We start from the raw sequence: 15,566 nt of genomic DNA, 5'->3' as shown, positions 1-15,566 counted from the left end.
CTGAATTCTTAATTTCAATTAATTTAATTTTAAATAGCCAGGTGGACTAGTGCTACCATACTGCATAGTGCAGTTCTAGAATAAAGCTAACTAAAGAGAATCAATAACTAAATGCAATGTATGAAATTTGATTGCAACCTAGATGGAAAAAATAGCCATAAATGATACCTTAAGAACAAAAAGGACTAGGAAGTAGACAATATAGAGAATGTTTTTAATTTTTTTGGTGTGATAACTTGTTTCTTATCCTTATTTTTGGGATATACTGAATTAGTAAAGGGTAAAATGTCATGTTCAGTGTGTGGAAATTGAAGGAGACTAAGGAAAACATGACAACTAAATTCAACATGGAATTCTGAAACAGATAAAGGATGTTATTGAAAACCTGGTGAAATCTGAATAAAGCCTGGGGTTTCATTAATAGGACTGTACCCCATGCTAATTTCTCAGGTTGAAACTATGATTATGTAAGATGTTAGCGGTAAAGGAAGCTGGGTGAAGGGTGTACAGGAACTCTCTCTACTCTTTTTGCAATTCTTCTGTAAGTCTAAAATTATCTCAAAGACAAAAGTTAAAAAAAATGTATCCTAGAAGCTAAAGGAATTTAACAGGAAAAGCCCAAAATTATTTCTATGCTGTCTACAATCTGTGCTCCGCCTACCTCTGCAGCATGTTTTCTCCTCCTATTCTTACTCTCTGGCCACACAGGGTTTCTTTTACTTGCCACAGGCCCTTTGCACATGACGAACACCCCTACTTCTGTGGGCAATCACTTTCCGATGAAACCTCTTACTCCCAGCTTCTCAAGCTCAGATGAAGTTCCCTTGCTGTAAATCCCACGGCACTCTTGACTGTTTTGTTACGTACATCACTTTGTGTTACATACACTTACTTGGCTGATGAGTGTATCTTCCCTAAAAGATGATAGGCAAGCTCCCTGAGGGCAAGGCCACTGTACAAAAGTGCAGACACACATCTCCATACCTGAACAAGCTTAGGGAAATAACAAAAAGTTGGTGGAGCGATAGTCATATGTGTACAGTTTCTGACTCATGCATTCGATATTTACAGAAGCGCCAGGATACAGTGGTTAACCAAAGAGACATGTTCCCCACTAGATGTGCTGGGAAAATGACTCATTCAAAGAAAATCAGCAACAATGGTGATGCCCGTCAGGCATTATCATCCAGTGTGGGAGAGGAAGCCCAGATCGATTCCTGCTTGCTATTTTTATCTCTTGAAGTAGGAGCTCCTCATAGTCTTTTTCCTTCAAAAACCGACTATCAAAGGCTAAGGGAACTCTTTCCACAAAGCTCCTCTTTCCAGCCTTTTGCAGGTCAGACATACAGGTACCATCAGAGCAGAACAAGTGATTCCCAGTCTCAAGGGGGAAACTTGCATTTCTGACTGAGGAAAGCCCGAGCTTTTTTTTTTTTTTTTTTTGAGACGGAGTCTCACTTTGTCATGCAGGCTGGAGTACAATAGTGTGATCTCGGCTCACTGCAACCTCTGCCTCCTGGTTTCAAGGAATTTTCCTGTCTCAGCCTCCCGAGTAGCTGGGATTACAGGAGCCTGCCACCCATGCCTGGCTAATTTTTTTGTATTTTTAGTAGAGATGTGGTTTCACCATGTTGGCCAGGCTGGTCCTCAGGTGATCCACCCACCTCAGCCTCCCAAAGTGCTGGGATTACAGGTGGGAGACACCGTGCCTGGCCCAGGAAAGCCTAATCTTCTAGGCCTCAGTTGGCCCAGGAATGATCCTCTCAGGCTACCTCCTCAAACTCTCGGAGAAGTTTGGCTAGCTCCTTGTTAAGCCATTCCTTTACTCAACAAATATCTTTTGAAGACCTACTATGTGCCAGGCACTCTTCTAGAAGCTGGGAATAAAGTAATAAATATAACAGACAACACATGTGGCCTCACAGAACTTATAATCTAGTGTTGAAGACAGATAATAATAAGACATATTAGTAAAATATAAGACACTATTTTAGAAAGATTGTGCTAGGAATACAAAATAAGAAGGAACTTCTAAGAAAATATTGTGCAAGGAAATAAAGAAAAAAAATAAGGATGGGTAATATAAAGCGTTCATGGGATTGTCTGTGGCCAGCAGTGGGGCAAGACAGGTATTTTAGATAGGGCAGCAAGGGAAGACCTCGTGACTTTGGAGTGAAAATGTGAAAGAAGCAAAGGAATTAGTCATGGGGGTGTCTGCAGAGAGAGCATTTGGGGGAGAGAAAACCACAAACGCAAGTATGTCGGAAGTCAGCCTGGCATTTTCAAGGGGCAGCAGGAGGCCACGTGGCTGGAGCTGATGCCCAACAGGGAGAGAACTAGGAGGCTGGTCCTGGTGTCCTCGGTCCTAGTTGGTCACACAGCCTTGTCAGTCATGATGGACTCCTCATGAAAAAGAGGACAACTTCTCTGAAGCTCTTATAACAACTTCTCATCAAAGGCATCTCTCACACAAGCAATGCGCTGCCCTACTTTGCTATTCTGGACCTTGTCATCACATAATAAGCAGGCGATCCATTATCCGTACTTACTAGGCTCTACTGGAGTTCCACAGCCGGCACAGAAAAAATTCTGGGCTGCCACCACAAGGTCCCTCCTGAATACGAAAAATAATACTAGTTACATTTCAGAGAAGGCCAATGGCACATTTTTCACTAATTAGAAAAGAAATTGCCATCGTGATACTTTTCTCAACTAAGGGCCTTAACTTTGTCACTTTTCATTTGGGAAAGAAATAGATTTATTCAATACAATTTTCTAGTTGAAATCCCTGGGTCTTTTAAAGCTATGACTAATTTTTTTTATTTTTCATTTTTTTTCCTGAGACAGGGTCTTGCTCTGTCACGCAGGCTGGAGGGCACTGGCATGATCATAGTTCACTACTGCCTCAAACTCCTCGGCTCAGCTCAAGCAATCCTCAGCCTCCTGTGTAGGTAGCTAGGACTACATGTACACGCCACCATGCCCAGCTAGCTTTTTTTGGCTTTATTTACCTTTTTTTTTTTTTTTGGTAGAGATAGGGTCTCTCTATGTTGCCCACACTGGTTTCGAACTCCTGGCCTCAAGTCATCCCCCTACTTCGGCCTCCCAAAGTGCTGGAATTACAGGCATGAGCCGCCGTGCCCAGCCTTAAAGCTACGTCTCTTTAAAAGCTTCTGCTAGGCTGGGCACGGTGGCTCACGCCTGTAATCCCAGCACTTTGGGAGGCCGAGGCAGGCGGATCACGAGGTCAGGAGATGGAGACCATTCTGGCCAAACCCTGTCTCTACTAAAAATACAAAAAATTAGCCGGGCATGGTGGTGGACACCTGTGGTCGCAGCTACTTCGGAGGCTGAGGCAGGAGAATGGCGTGAACCCGGGAGACGGAGCTTGCAGTGAGCCAAGATCGCGCCACTGCACTCCAGCCTGGGCGATAGAGTGAGACTCCGTCTCAAAAAAAAAAAAAAAAGCTTCTGCTAAAACCAAAGCAGAAGTCAGCATCACTGATAACTCCAAGGGGTTTTTAGGGAGGTCTCGATGCCCGTGTACAGGGTTCCAGCTCCAGAGAGAACCAGAGACATGTTATACAAGGAAGACAGTTCAGGGAGGCCATACACCAAAAGATGATGCACTTGGGAAATTCACAAATGGATCTAAAGAAATTTAGACGAATAAGAGGTAACGTAAGACAAAGAAATCAAATCATTTCTGGTAAGAGATATTCCATTCCATTGAGGGATTTTCTTTCTTTTTTTTTTTTTTTGAGATGGAGTCTTATTCTGTTGCCCAGGCTGGAGTGCAGTGGTGCAATCTCAGCTCACTGCAACCTTCACCTCCCAGGTTCAAGCGGTTCTCCTGCCTCAGCCTCCCAAGTAGCTAGGACCACAGGCATGCACCACCATGCCCGGCTAATTTTTGTATTTTTAGTAGAGACGGGGTTCTGCCATGTTAGCCAGGCTGGTCTTGAACTCCTGACCTCAGGTGATCCCGCCCACCTCGGCCTCCCAAAGTGCTGAGATTACAGGCATCGGCCACTGTGCCCGGCCTGAGGGATTTTCTATTGAACTGTTTATGCCATAGTTTTACATGTGACTTGGAAATACCAAGGAAATTGTAAAATTTGTTTACAGTTCAGGATCAGCAAAAGATGGCCAAGGTAAAAATATGCTAAATCTCTGCCCAGGTGCCATAGTGAGGACCTAGGAAACCCCTAAAGAAAAGATACCCCAGGCTAAGGAAAGCAACCTCTCACGATGCCTAGACAGGGAGTTCTGCCCAAGCAGCCCCACAGACTTTCTTGGCATTCTCTCAAAAGAAGAAAAACGAAAGAAAGATCTAGTCTATAAGGCACCTCCGTGGGGCAGAGTCAACCTCTCTCTAGTCCCTTGGGCACAGTCAACAACCCTCACCGGTCCCTTTGTAACACTTGGCAGTTTGCACACCAAACTGAATACAAACCAAGAGGGATGGAAAAATTATACTTGGTTAAAATGTTTTGTGTATAATCTTTGATCATAATCTGTCCTATAGTCTCAGAACAAATTACAATTAAACTATTACTTTAAATTTATAGGTTTATTTCCTTTTTTGCATAATCTTAGTTGTTTTGTCTTTTAGAACTTTTGTTACTTCTTAGAGAACAAACATATTTTTATTTACATTTTGTTACATTTCTTTTGTTGGTTTTGAGATCGCGTCTCGCTCTGTCACCCAGGCTGGAGTGCACTGGTGCAATCTCAGCTCACTGCAACCTCTGCCTCCTGGGTTAAAGCAATTCTTGCTCCTCAGCCTCCCGAGTAGCTGGGATTAGAGGGCTGCACCCACCACACCTAGTTTATTTTTGTATTTTTAGTAGAGAGAGGGTTTCACCATGTTGCCCAGGCTGACCTCAAACTCCTGACATCAGGTGATCCCTGACCCCAGCCTAGGCCTCCCAAAGTGCTGGGATTATAGACAGGTGTGAGCCACCGTGCCCGGCCTCTGTAACATTTCTTAACTACAAGTGCTTTCCCTAAGATTCAATGTTCCTTTTTTATAAGTTTGTTCATTCATTTTTATTTCACACTGATTGTTCTGGAAGATAAAGTGGTCCAGTCTTTTAAAATTATCATAGGCTGAGCGAGGTGGCTCACACCTGTAATCCCAGCACTTTGGGAGGCTGAGGTGGGCAGATCACTTGAGCCCAGGAGTCCAACACCAGCCTGGGCAACATGGTGAAACCCCATCTCTAATTTTTTTAAAAAGGAAACAAATTTAAAAAAATTATTGTATATAATTTTTAAGTTTTGATATTAGCCACTTTAAAAAATCCCCTTTAAGCCTATTTAATTTTGAGTTGCTATGCAATATTCACAATTAGGGTTGCATAGCTGAATTCTCAACTTGTCAAAACTTACAGAGCCCCCAAAAGTCCATGGTAAACAAGAGGAAAAAAAAAAAAATCCTAAGCCAGAAAATACAGCCAACTTTCCTTTCCCTAAAACAAATTTTCCTGTGTTCTTTAGCATATGTATTTTTTTCACCTACTGCCATAGAGAGTCAGGTGGGATCTGTCACAATGTGATTTAAATGGATTGGAGGCCCAAGCAACAGCCCATACTTACTTGAGTGGTGGATGAATATTAAATATGATTTGAAATCTAGGAGGAGCCCAGTCTTCAGTCCCTCTGATCCTAGACTTAAATTTAATTTCCTGTACTACATTCATACTGGATTCAAAGTCTTTTCGGACATGCTCTTCATTTACGACCTGCATAAGACATAAAATGATTTAGGAACAACTTAAGCATATTTCAAAGAATTTAAATTAAAGGAACATCTAAATGTATTTCCAACATTAAAATTTACCATGAAAAATTAACAGTGCTTTTAACTGAACTAAAGGGCATACCAAGAGCCCTCCACATCTCTAAAGCCATCTGCAAGAGAATTGCTTTAAACACCACCCAGATGAGATCACTTTTCTTAGTATTTTTAGTTCATTTATTTCCAGACTTCAAATTTACTGTAAGTAGGTCATTTTGACCTGGAATGCATTTATGAATAGCAGAAGCCTCACCCCTCTTAGTCAACAGACTGACAAATGCTACCAATCAGAACCCCTATCATTATTAGTCTTCCCCAGAAACAGCTCTATTAAGACCATTCCCCTTGCTTACAAATGTTCAGTGCCTCCCCGCTGAACCACTGGACTTTCCTACTGTCATTTAAAATCCAAACTTCTCAGCCGGGTGCAGTGGCTCATGCCTGTTTTCCTAGCACTTTGGGAGGCCGAGGTGGGTGGATCACTTGAGGTCAGGAGTTTGAGACCAGCCTGGCCAACATAGTGAAACCCTGTCTCTACTAAAAATACAGAAGTTAGCCAGAAATTGCTTGAACCCAGGAGGTGGAGGTTGCAGTGAGTCGACCTTGTGCCACTGCACTCCACCCTGGGCAACAGAGTGAGACTCTATCTTAAAAAATAAATAAAATAAAATAAAATAAAATCCAAACTTCTCAAATTAGCATTCTACATCCTCCACAATTTGGCTACTATCATTCAAACCTTATTTCCATAAAGAACAACCTCTCAGACACAAATACTCACAAACGGGTATTATCCAACCGCACCGAATCACTCTGCTCAACGGCATAGCATGCCCCTCCACTTTTGCTGCAGCTCCCCTTTGCCAAGAACGTCCTCCCCCAACCTTTCTACCTGCCACAGTTCTGGCCAGCCCGATACTTAGCTCAAGTTCTGAAATCTGCAGTCAGCCTTCCTAAGTTCCCCTGGTAAAATTAAACACTCCTTCCTCTGCACTTCCAGGGCATTTTCCCTACCCCTGTTTTAGCCTTTGTCATAATGTTCTCTACCCTCAGAAGGCTGCTTGCTCTCTGACAGCAGTGAGCAGTGTGTTCCATGAGGGAACCAACATGTACTTTCCAAGGAGGCAGCCTGGGCATGACTCCTGCTTCACAGCTGACCAGCCCTGCTGGGAGGCTGGGCCCACCACTTAAAAATAAAAATAAGGACAGCCTCTACCTAACAGGATACTTATGAGGATTAAAATGTGGACTGCTGGCCGGGCACGGTGGCTCAGGCCTATAATCCCAGCACTTTGAGAGGCCAAGGTGGGCAGATCACTTGAGGTCAGGAGCTGGAAACCAGCTGGCCAGCATGGTGAAACCCTGTCTCTACTAAAAATACAAAAAAGTTAGCTGGGCGTGGTGGCGTGCACCTGTAGTCCCAGCTACTTGGGAGGCTGAGGCAGGAGAATCGCTTGAACCCAGGAGGCGGAGGTTGCAGTGAGCTGAGATTGCGCCACTGCACTCCAGCCTGGGTGACAGAGCAAGAATCCGTCTCAAAAAAATTAATAAATAAAATAAAATAATGTGGACTGCTGAGCACAGTCTCTGGTACACAATAAGTACTCAACACATGCCAGTTTCCTCATTCATTTTGAGTCTCCCCTAATATCCAGTGACCATACAAGGAAAGACAAATGTTTAAAGTGAACAGGGCAGGCAAAATGAGGATTTAGGAACTTTCAATTCAAGGTCAATTTTTTTTGATACTTACTATCGAGCCAGCTGCACTCAGGGAACCTGCCAGCTGAGAATTAACTACTGACAGTATCCAGCACTTCTGGAACACGCGGTACAGCTCTTTGGCTAATAGTTCTGCAGAATTGAAGTCTGGCTCATAAGTGACACTGAAATGTAAGAGATGCAAATACTGGAAAACCATATTCATGAGGAGTATGTTCAGGGTCTTCCTGAGGTTTTCAACTGTTCTTCCCAGCCCCCAAAACTCAGAAGAGGCTGTCATATGAGATGACGCATGAATCACTCACCAGGCATCTTACTCAACATGGCTCCTGCATGTTCAATAAATAAAGCATCTTTTATTTACTGAGGGCACTAAGACTTAGAGGTGTGGTGAAAGAGCACTGGCTTTAGAGTCAGAAGACCTGCATTCAAGCCCGACTTCTACCTCACAGCCTTCGTGTCCCGAAGCACATCCTATATATGAGTCTCAATTTTTATGTCTATAAAATGAGGTTTAAAAATACATAAATATATGGTCGGGCATGGTGGCTCACACCTGTAATCCCAGAATTTTGGGAGGCTGAGGCAGGCGGATCACCTGAGGTCAGGAGTTCAAGACCAGCCTGGTCAACATAGTGAAACCCCATCTCTACTAAAAATACAAAAAAAAAAAAAATTAACCAGGTGTGGTGGCAGGTGCCTATAATCCCAGCTATTCAGGAGGCTGAGGCAGGAGAATTGCTTGAACCCAGGAGGCGGAGGTTGCAGTGAGCCGAGATTGGGCCATTGCACTCTACCCTGGGTGACAAGAGCAAAACTCGGTCTCAAAAACAACAACAACAAAAACATAAATATACACACACATGCATACATAAAATTCACCCAACCTGTTTAACTGAAATGAGGATTAAATGAAAATGCATACAAAAGCCTTTTATATATTGTAAAACACTATAGAAACTTTGGGGGTGATTGTTTCATTTCTAGGTGATAATCTCCTAGATTCATGGGAACAAATCACTGGAACTAGCTAAAGTGGGCCCAGAATGTCAGAGGCCTAGTGTTCACACTGCCTCAGAGGTGACAGCCCAAGGGTCTATGTGCACTGTGCACGGAAGACAGATACCTCTTAGAGGAGCTGCAGGAACAGCTACAGGTTTCTGTGATATCATTAAAATCTCCAAGCTCTGTGGGAAAATAAAAGAAAGAGTGGTGAGGTCTTTTAGTCTGTTTCATTTAATTGCAGTCCATTTTATAAGAACACTAAAATCACTCCCTGCATCTCAGAAAGAGCAAATTATTCAGCATCTCCATGCTTCAGGTTCTGAGAAATGGACAGAACAGATAATGAGAGGACAGATAATGATCAAAGATGGGATTTCATCTGAAATTTCACCAAAATATAACTGAGAGGCCAAAGAGATATCCGACCATAATGAATATCTGCTTTTTCATTCAACTCTACAAGTGAGATGAGAGATTAGCTATCCAGACATTTGAAACAAGAACATCATATATATATATATATATATATTTATTTATTTATCAGGGCCATAATCTGATTTTGGAAGAAGTTGGTTTGAATGCCACTGTAACGTAGTGTTGTGTGTGATGCATGTTAGTGTGTGTATGCGGATGGGATTGGGGAGGCAGTCAGTCACATCCAAACAGTTTCCAAATCTTACCTAAAATAACAAATTCATCAACATCGCATTTGCAAATCTCTTTCACATCATGGTAAGTACGTGTTTCAGTCACTGGGCTGACCTGTAACACAGCACAACCTAGACAAAGAAAGGAAGGAGGTTTTTACCAATAAGAAGAAAAAGAAAAACTGTACAACCTGCAACACCCAACTAAATAGAAATTGGGAAATGAAGAGGGCTAAAAGTTTAAGAGAATTAAACATTTCAACTTAAAGAATTAAAAAACTGGGGAACTATTTGTGTGTTCTTTTTGCACTATGATTAAGTGCCTGTAGTCCCAGCTACTCGGAAGGCTTTCATCACAAAGAAGCTATCTGCAGTCCATCCAATGTTTTAAAATATTGAAACACTGAAAGCATCTAAACGTTTAATAATAGGAAATTGATTTTGCAAATCACACGATTAAATACTATCATTTAAAAATGTAAATCTGCCAGGGGCAGGGGCGTGCACTTGTAGTCCCAGCTACTCAGGAGGCTGAGGTAGGAGAATCACTTGAGCCCAGGAGTTCAAGTCCAGCCTGGGCAACATGGCAGAACCCCCGTCTCTACAAAAAATACAAAAAAATTAGCCCAGTGTGGTGGCCTGGCCAGTGCCTGTAGTCCCAGCTGCTCAAAAGACTGAGGTGGGAGAATCACTTGAGCCTGGGAGGCGGAGATTGTAGTGAGCTGAGATCATGCCACTGCACTCCAGCCTGGGTGACAGAGTAAGACCCTGTCTCAAAAAAAAAAAAAAAGTGAAAACTATAGCAACATGATTATTAATACTAGTAGTATGAATAGTATTAATACTATTAATAATACTGATAATAATAGCATTAATAATCATTATTATATTATTAATATAATTATATAATCATTGTAAATATAAATTTGTAAAACTGTCTTCATTTGAATAAACATAGGAGAGAAACACAGAAAAAGGAATACAGTTGTTTAAGGAAATAGCCTAGCCCATAGTTTACATAGAAGTTATGTGGGCTGGGCGCGGTGGCTCATGCCTGTAATCCCAGCACTTTGGGAGGCTGAGGCAGGCGGATCACAAGGTCAGGAGTTTGAGACCAGACTGGCCAACAAGGTGAAACCCCATCTCTACTAAAAATACAAAAAAAATTAGCCAGGCGTGGTGGCAGGTGCCTGTAGTCCCAGCTACTTGGGAGGTTGAGGCCGGAGAATCGCTTGAACCTGGGAGGCAGAGGTTGCAGTAAGCTAAAACCACACCATTGCACTCCAGCCTAGGCAACACAGACAGACTCCATCTCAAAAAAAACAGAAGTTATGTGAAGGGTTTTGCAGTAGGCTGGCTGACTTTAAGACAGAACCCATTCTAGCTGGGTGACGATGGACAACCACCACTTCCAGCTGCAGTTTCCTCATGGATAGAATGGGGGTAAGAGCACCCATCTGTGTTTTTCACTGTCTTTTGCCCATCATCCATAGTAACGTACAATTTACATTGTGACTTAGTACAGACACAATAATATGTTTAACTGATAAAAAAAAAAAACTTTCAGGAAACATTGCTCACCCTCAGTGAGATGCACTCTGCTATTTTCTACCCTTGTTTTTTTTTTTAATGTTCTCAGGACCAACTGGCAGTTTGAGTAATACCAACCCACCTCATGGAGGAACATCTATTGCCACAAATGTCACAAAAGAAGTACTTAATAAAAGATAAATATTTATATTTGGAGGATAGAAATATTCTTAATTTTCATTTAACATATTCATATTTATTCATGTTTTCTTAAAGTTTCAGCTACCATCAATTTACACCCAACCACTATTTATAAAAATACCTATTTCAGACAAGGCATTATACTAAACACAAATACAAAGAAGACAATTTCTCAGCCATCTAAGAGTTTAAAATCTCATGAAAGGCTGAGTGTGGTGGCTCGTGCCTGTAATCCCAGCAATTTGGGAGGCCGAGGCAAGCGGATCACCTGAGGTCAGGAGTTTGAGACCAGCCTGGCCAACATGGTGAAAGCTCGTCTCTACTAAAAATACAAAAATTAGCTGGGCGTGATGGTGTGCGGCTGTAATCCCAGCTATTTGGGAGGCTGAGGCAGAAGAATGGTTTGAACATGGGAGGTAGAGGTTGCTGTGAGCCGAGATCGCACCACTCTACTCCGGCCTGGGCAACAGAGAAAGACTCCATCTCAAAAAAAAAAAAAAAATCTCATGAGGGAGCTGAGATACTAACAGACCTAAACCACATACACACACAAAAAACACAGTTGCATTGCATGGGCCTTGAGAATTTCTGAGGCAAGGTTCTGCACTACACAACTCCAGGGAAAGATGAGCATGCAGATGGCACTGGAGCATTCTGGAGCACAACCTGTGTTTCATTCCACATGGATGGTGCTCCTCCCCTGGGATACAAACCAGGGAGCATGTCACAGTGACAGTGGCAGGACATTGCTTCTGAAGGATGCGAAGGATGAAAGACCTGATGTGTGGTTACTGGGGGAACCCACATTTCAGGACATCCTTCCCAAAGCCATGGGGGGAAATGTCTGCCAGCAACTATACACAGTCTAGTTCAACTACAGCCCACCATCCAGCCAAGGGGAATGGCAGGAGATTCCTGTTTAAAAGGCAGGAAGCAGCCGGATGCCACAAGGCTAAAAATTCCAGAATAAAATGTGGCAAAAGGTCGGCAAGCCATTATAGAGGATAAAAAGTTGTGATCCAGGAAGACAGATACATGCAGGATCAACTAGGGGAAACAAGTTGAAAGTAAAGAGAGAAAATTAAACCAAATCGGTATTAAAGAACTAAATTGTAGTCCTTACAAAATGACTAGCCAGAAGGCTACTGCAGCGGGCCAGGTAAGGGATAGAAATGGGAAATGGATGGAAGAGAAGTGATTACGACTGAGAAGTCAGGATTGATTTGTTTACTAACTAGAAACGGGACAGGAGCACAAGACCACAGAAGAAGGAAGAGTCCAGTATACTAAATAGGAATTACTTCTTCTCTACCCACATTCATTTTCTCCCTACTGGTAGCCTCAGAGGGCATGATCGTCCATATCAGATTTTCCCGCCCCCTGGCTGCATCTGACCAACCAGTTATGGACATCTAACCAAGGTAAGGCCCATCAGGTGCTCTGTCCTGGGATCTGGACTGAGGGTCCTGCAAAACTGAGTTGTTGAGCTGTGACCTGGCTGAGTGGTCAGGAAGACTGCAGAGCTGAAACTAGATGCCAGGGGTGGGTAGAAGTAGGTAGGCTACAGAAAAAGAATGAAGCAATTGCTAGAAAAGAAGAGATGAGAGGCCCAAAGTCCCCGAAAAGATAGACACTGGAGCTTTGTCTATACTGGTCATATGTGTCCCAGATATATTTCCCACCACTGGGTTCAGTGAGAATGTTCTATATCTTAAGACAAAACAACCCTTTTAATTTGAGCCAGTTAGTGCATTCAACAGGTATTTGATCATATACCTATTCTGTGCCAGGCATTATGCTACACACCATATGGAGTGAGTTCTTCCTTTGTTATTGAGTATTCCTGATTAACGTGTAGTAAAGGAAGTCAAGAAGAAAAGCAAGCTTTAGTGGTTTTCTTTGGAAAGAAGGGGATTGTGAGAGAGTGATGGAGAGATGACTAGTTTAGACATATTAAGTTATAGGTTAACTACGCCCACCTTTATGTTGCAGTGAACATATATCAACAATGAATAAAATGAAGCATTTTAAGTCACCCAGAAATGAAGTATTAAGTTACAGGTCCTAGGGGGCCAGCCAGACGGACAAGCCTCCAGCCATAGAGAGCAAGCACTTAGAAGAGATGTCCAGGACTGAAAATATAGATTCAGGAGATAATAGCTGAGAAGGAATAATTGAAGGTGTATAGTAGGTTAAATCTGCCAGGAAGCAAATACAGATTAAAAAAAGAATATAGGACTGGAGGCAGGACTTAAGAAATGGTAAGAAAGTAGCAAACCCTAACATGAGCTATCAGCTTAGGCACTCATCCCTCGGGGAAGAGCCCCCAGGTCCCAGAGTGAGCCGAGGCACTCCTCCTCAGTGACAGTGACGCACTGTGCTGGGTCCCCACCTCTGTTCTACAAGTTACCCCACAGGGCTTCCCGGTCCCATGCTCCAGCACGCAGACTCCTTGAGGGAAGGAGCACACCCTGCATACTGTTGATGTTCAGCACCTAGCACAGCACAGGCCCATTACTGAACGAAAAAAAGAAGATTCATTGGAAAAGGAAAGATGGTGTAAGAACAGCTAGGAGAATGCCATGTGACAGAAAACAAAGGACGAGGAGACATCAGCCACTTTTATTTCCAGTGAAAAAGTAGGATGAAGTCCAAGATTAAAAGAACAAAACAAAACAAAACATAGGATTTGACAACTGAACGGAGCATGATAACCAATCCTGACCCAAGATGGCAGAAAGGGTGAGGATTACAGAGGTTACTCAAGAAGTTTTTAGACAAAGGATTTAAAGACATACATTTGTCCTCCTTTATCTGCAGTTTTACTTCCCGTGGTTTTAGTTACCTGCAGTCAACTGGTCCAAAAATATTCAATGAAAAGTTCCAGAAATGAACAATTCTTAAGTTTTAAATTGTGCACCATCCTGAGTAGGATGATGAACTCCCACACGTCTTGCCATGTCCCCTCTGGAACATGAATCATCCTTTGTCCAGCATACCACACTGTATATACTACCCACCCACTAGTCACTTAGTAACCCTCTTGGTTACAAGAACAAAAAAAAAGTAGTGTATATAGCGTTTGGTACTATCTGAAGGTTCAGGCTTCCACTGGGGGTCTTGGAATATATGCCCCGTGGATAAAGGGTAATTACAGAGGAGATATATGTGAAACACATAACATACAGCTTTCTCATATTTGCCCAACTTGCCTTCATAGCCACTGTATGAAGAAGTAGAAGACCCAGACTCTTGCTTTATGTTGGTATCAAAAGTCATTTCAGAGTCAGGCTGATCACTCCCAAGTAACCCACTGACTTCTTCTTTACTCCAGCTCTCTGTCTGCTGTTGACTCAGAATGTTACACTTCATTTTCTCCATTGCTGATATAATCATATCTGCAACATAAAAGTGGGCATTTTCCTGCAGAAAAAGAAATCAATTAAAATACAAGCATAATCAACTTTTTCATGGAGGGTATATTAGATTTGAAAAATCAATATGCTCTATTTAAGTGGAATTAATGCATATCAGTATAAATATTCATTTAACTGAGTTATCATAGGTCACTCTATGACGTATAGCACACATTGTCCAGAGACATAGATTTGGCTTACTATAATCAATGGACAACTCAAGTTGGATTTCTTGTTATACAAAACCTTAGGTTGGGGGAAGCCTAATGCCAGACATCATTCATCAATCACAGAAAACTTTCCAGCTGAGCACAGGCACTGCCTCGGAACCCTTCTTAGCTTAGTGTTTCTGGCAGTCTCCATCAATCAAATGCTGAAAGGAAACCTATTTGTAATGATTCATCAAATTGAAGTTTCCAGATTTAAATCAGAACAACACTATCTAAAGGATTAAGACTCTATGGTTAAAAAGAAAGAAGATAGCATTCACCTTTTCTACATCAACAGGCAGCACAAATACCTCTGGTGAGAAGGAATTCAAAGAAATGGTTCTTCTACTGACTTGAACAGCACCTGCCAATATAGCAAATTGTTAAAAATGGGGAAAAGGGAGTTTAAAGATTACCTAATAAAATAAAACAATTATAGGAAGTGGCTTTTAAATAACGTAAAAAAATAAGCACAATTCTAGAATAAATTCAGATGACAGGAAAAGAAAGATCTTTCCGATGGCAGGTCTTACAGATATTGCTTTAATGATGATCATTTCTAGGAGAGGCTGTTGGAGTAACTGGGAGGTATCCTCAGCCACCAGAGTGGAGGAGACCAATGAGGAAAAGAGGGTAGAAAGAGAATAGGGTCCTGGGAAATCCCAACAGGGGCTGGGGTAGAGTGAGAAGCCACAGTCCAAAAGCAGGGAAGGATTATGAGATCGCTTCTCTAGCTCATTGTGATTGATCTTAAACTTCCTTTTTTCTTCTTCTTTTGAGATAATATCTCGCTCTGTCACCCAGGCTAGAGTGCAGCGGCGTGATCACACTTTAGTGCGGCTTCAACCTCCTGGGCTCAAGTGATTCTTCCACCTCAGCCTCCCTAGCAGCTGAGATTACAGGTGCCACCATGACCAGCTGATTTTCTAAATTATTTTTGCAGAGATGGGGGTCTCATTAGCTTGCCCAGGCTGGTCTCAAATCACTGGGCTCAAGCTATCCTTCCACCTCAGCCTCCCAAAGCACTGAGATT

General features: G+C 42.4%; 1 protein-coding gene across 17 annotated transcripts in view; it reads right to left on the bottom strand.

Annotated features, from left to right (window-relative positions):
- Positions 1-15,566, bottom strand: part of RUBCNL (rubicon like autophagy enhancer) — a 95,370-nt gene that overhangs the window by 10,928 nt on the left and 68,876 nt on the right. For all 17 annotated transcript variants that reach the window (XM_055096700.2, XM_055096704.2, XM_055096703.2 and 14 more), the window contains 7 exons: positions 14,815-14,897; positions 14,121-14,331; positions 9,211-9,309; positions 8,652-8,712; positions 7,557-7,689; positions 5,602-5,747; positions 2,550-2,614 (listed from right to left, as the gene is read on the bottom strand). In XM_055096700.2, the coding sequence (XP_054952675.1) occupies positions 2,550-2,614; positions 5,602-5,747; positions 7,557-7,689; positions 8,652-8,712; positions 9,211-9,309; positions 14,121-14,331; positions 14,815-14,897 (798 nt within the window). The remainder of the gene's footprint in view (positions 1-2,549; positions 2,615-5,601; positions 5,748-7,556; positions 7,690-8,651; positions 8,713-9,210; positions 9,310-14,120; positions 14,332-14,814; positions 14,898-15,566) is intronic.

This window comes from Pan paniscus, chromosome 14, assembly GCF_029289425.2.
Source record: "Pan paniscus chromosome 14, NHGRI_mPanPan1-v2.0_pri, whole genome shotgun sequence".
Taxonomy (NCBI): domain Eukaryota; kingdom Metazoa; phylum Chordata; class Mammalia; order Primates; family Hominidae; genus Pan; species Pan paniscus.
Note: the sequence above shows the minus strand (reverse complement) of the source record. Positions and strands in the feature narration are given on the sequence as shown.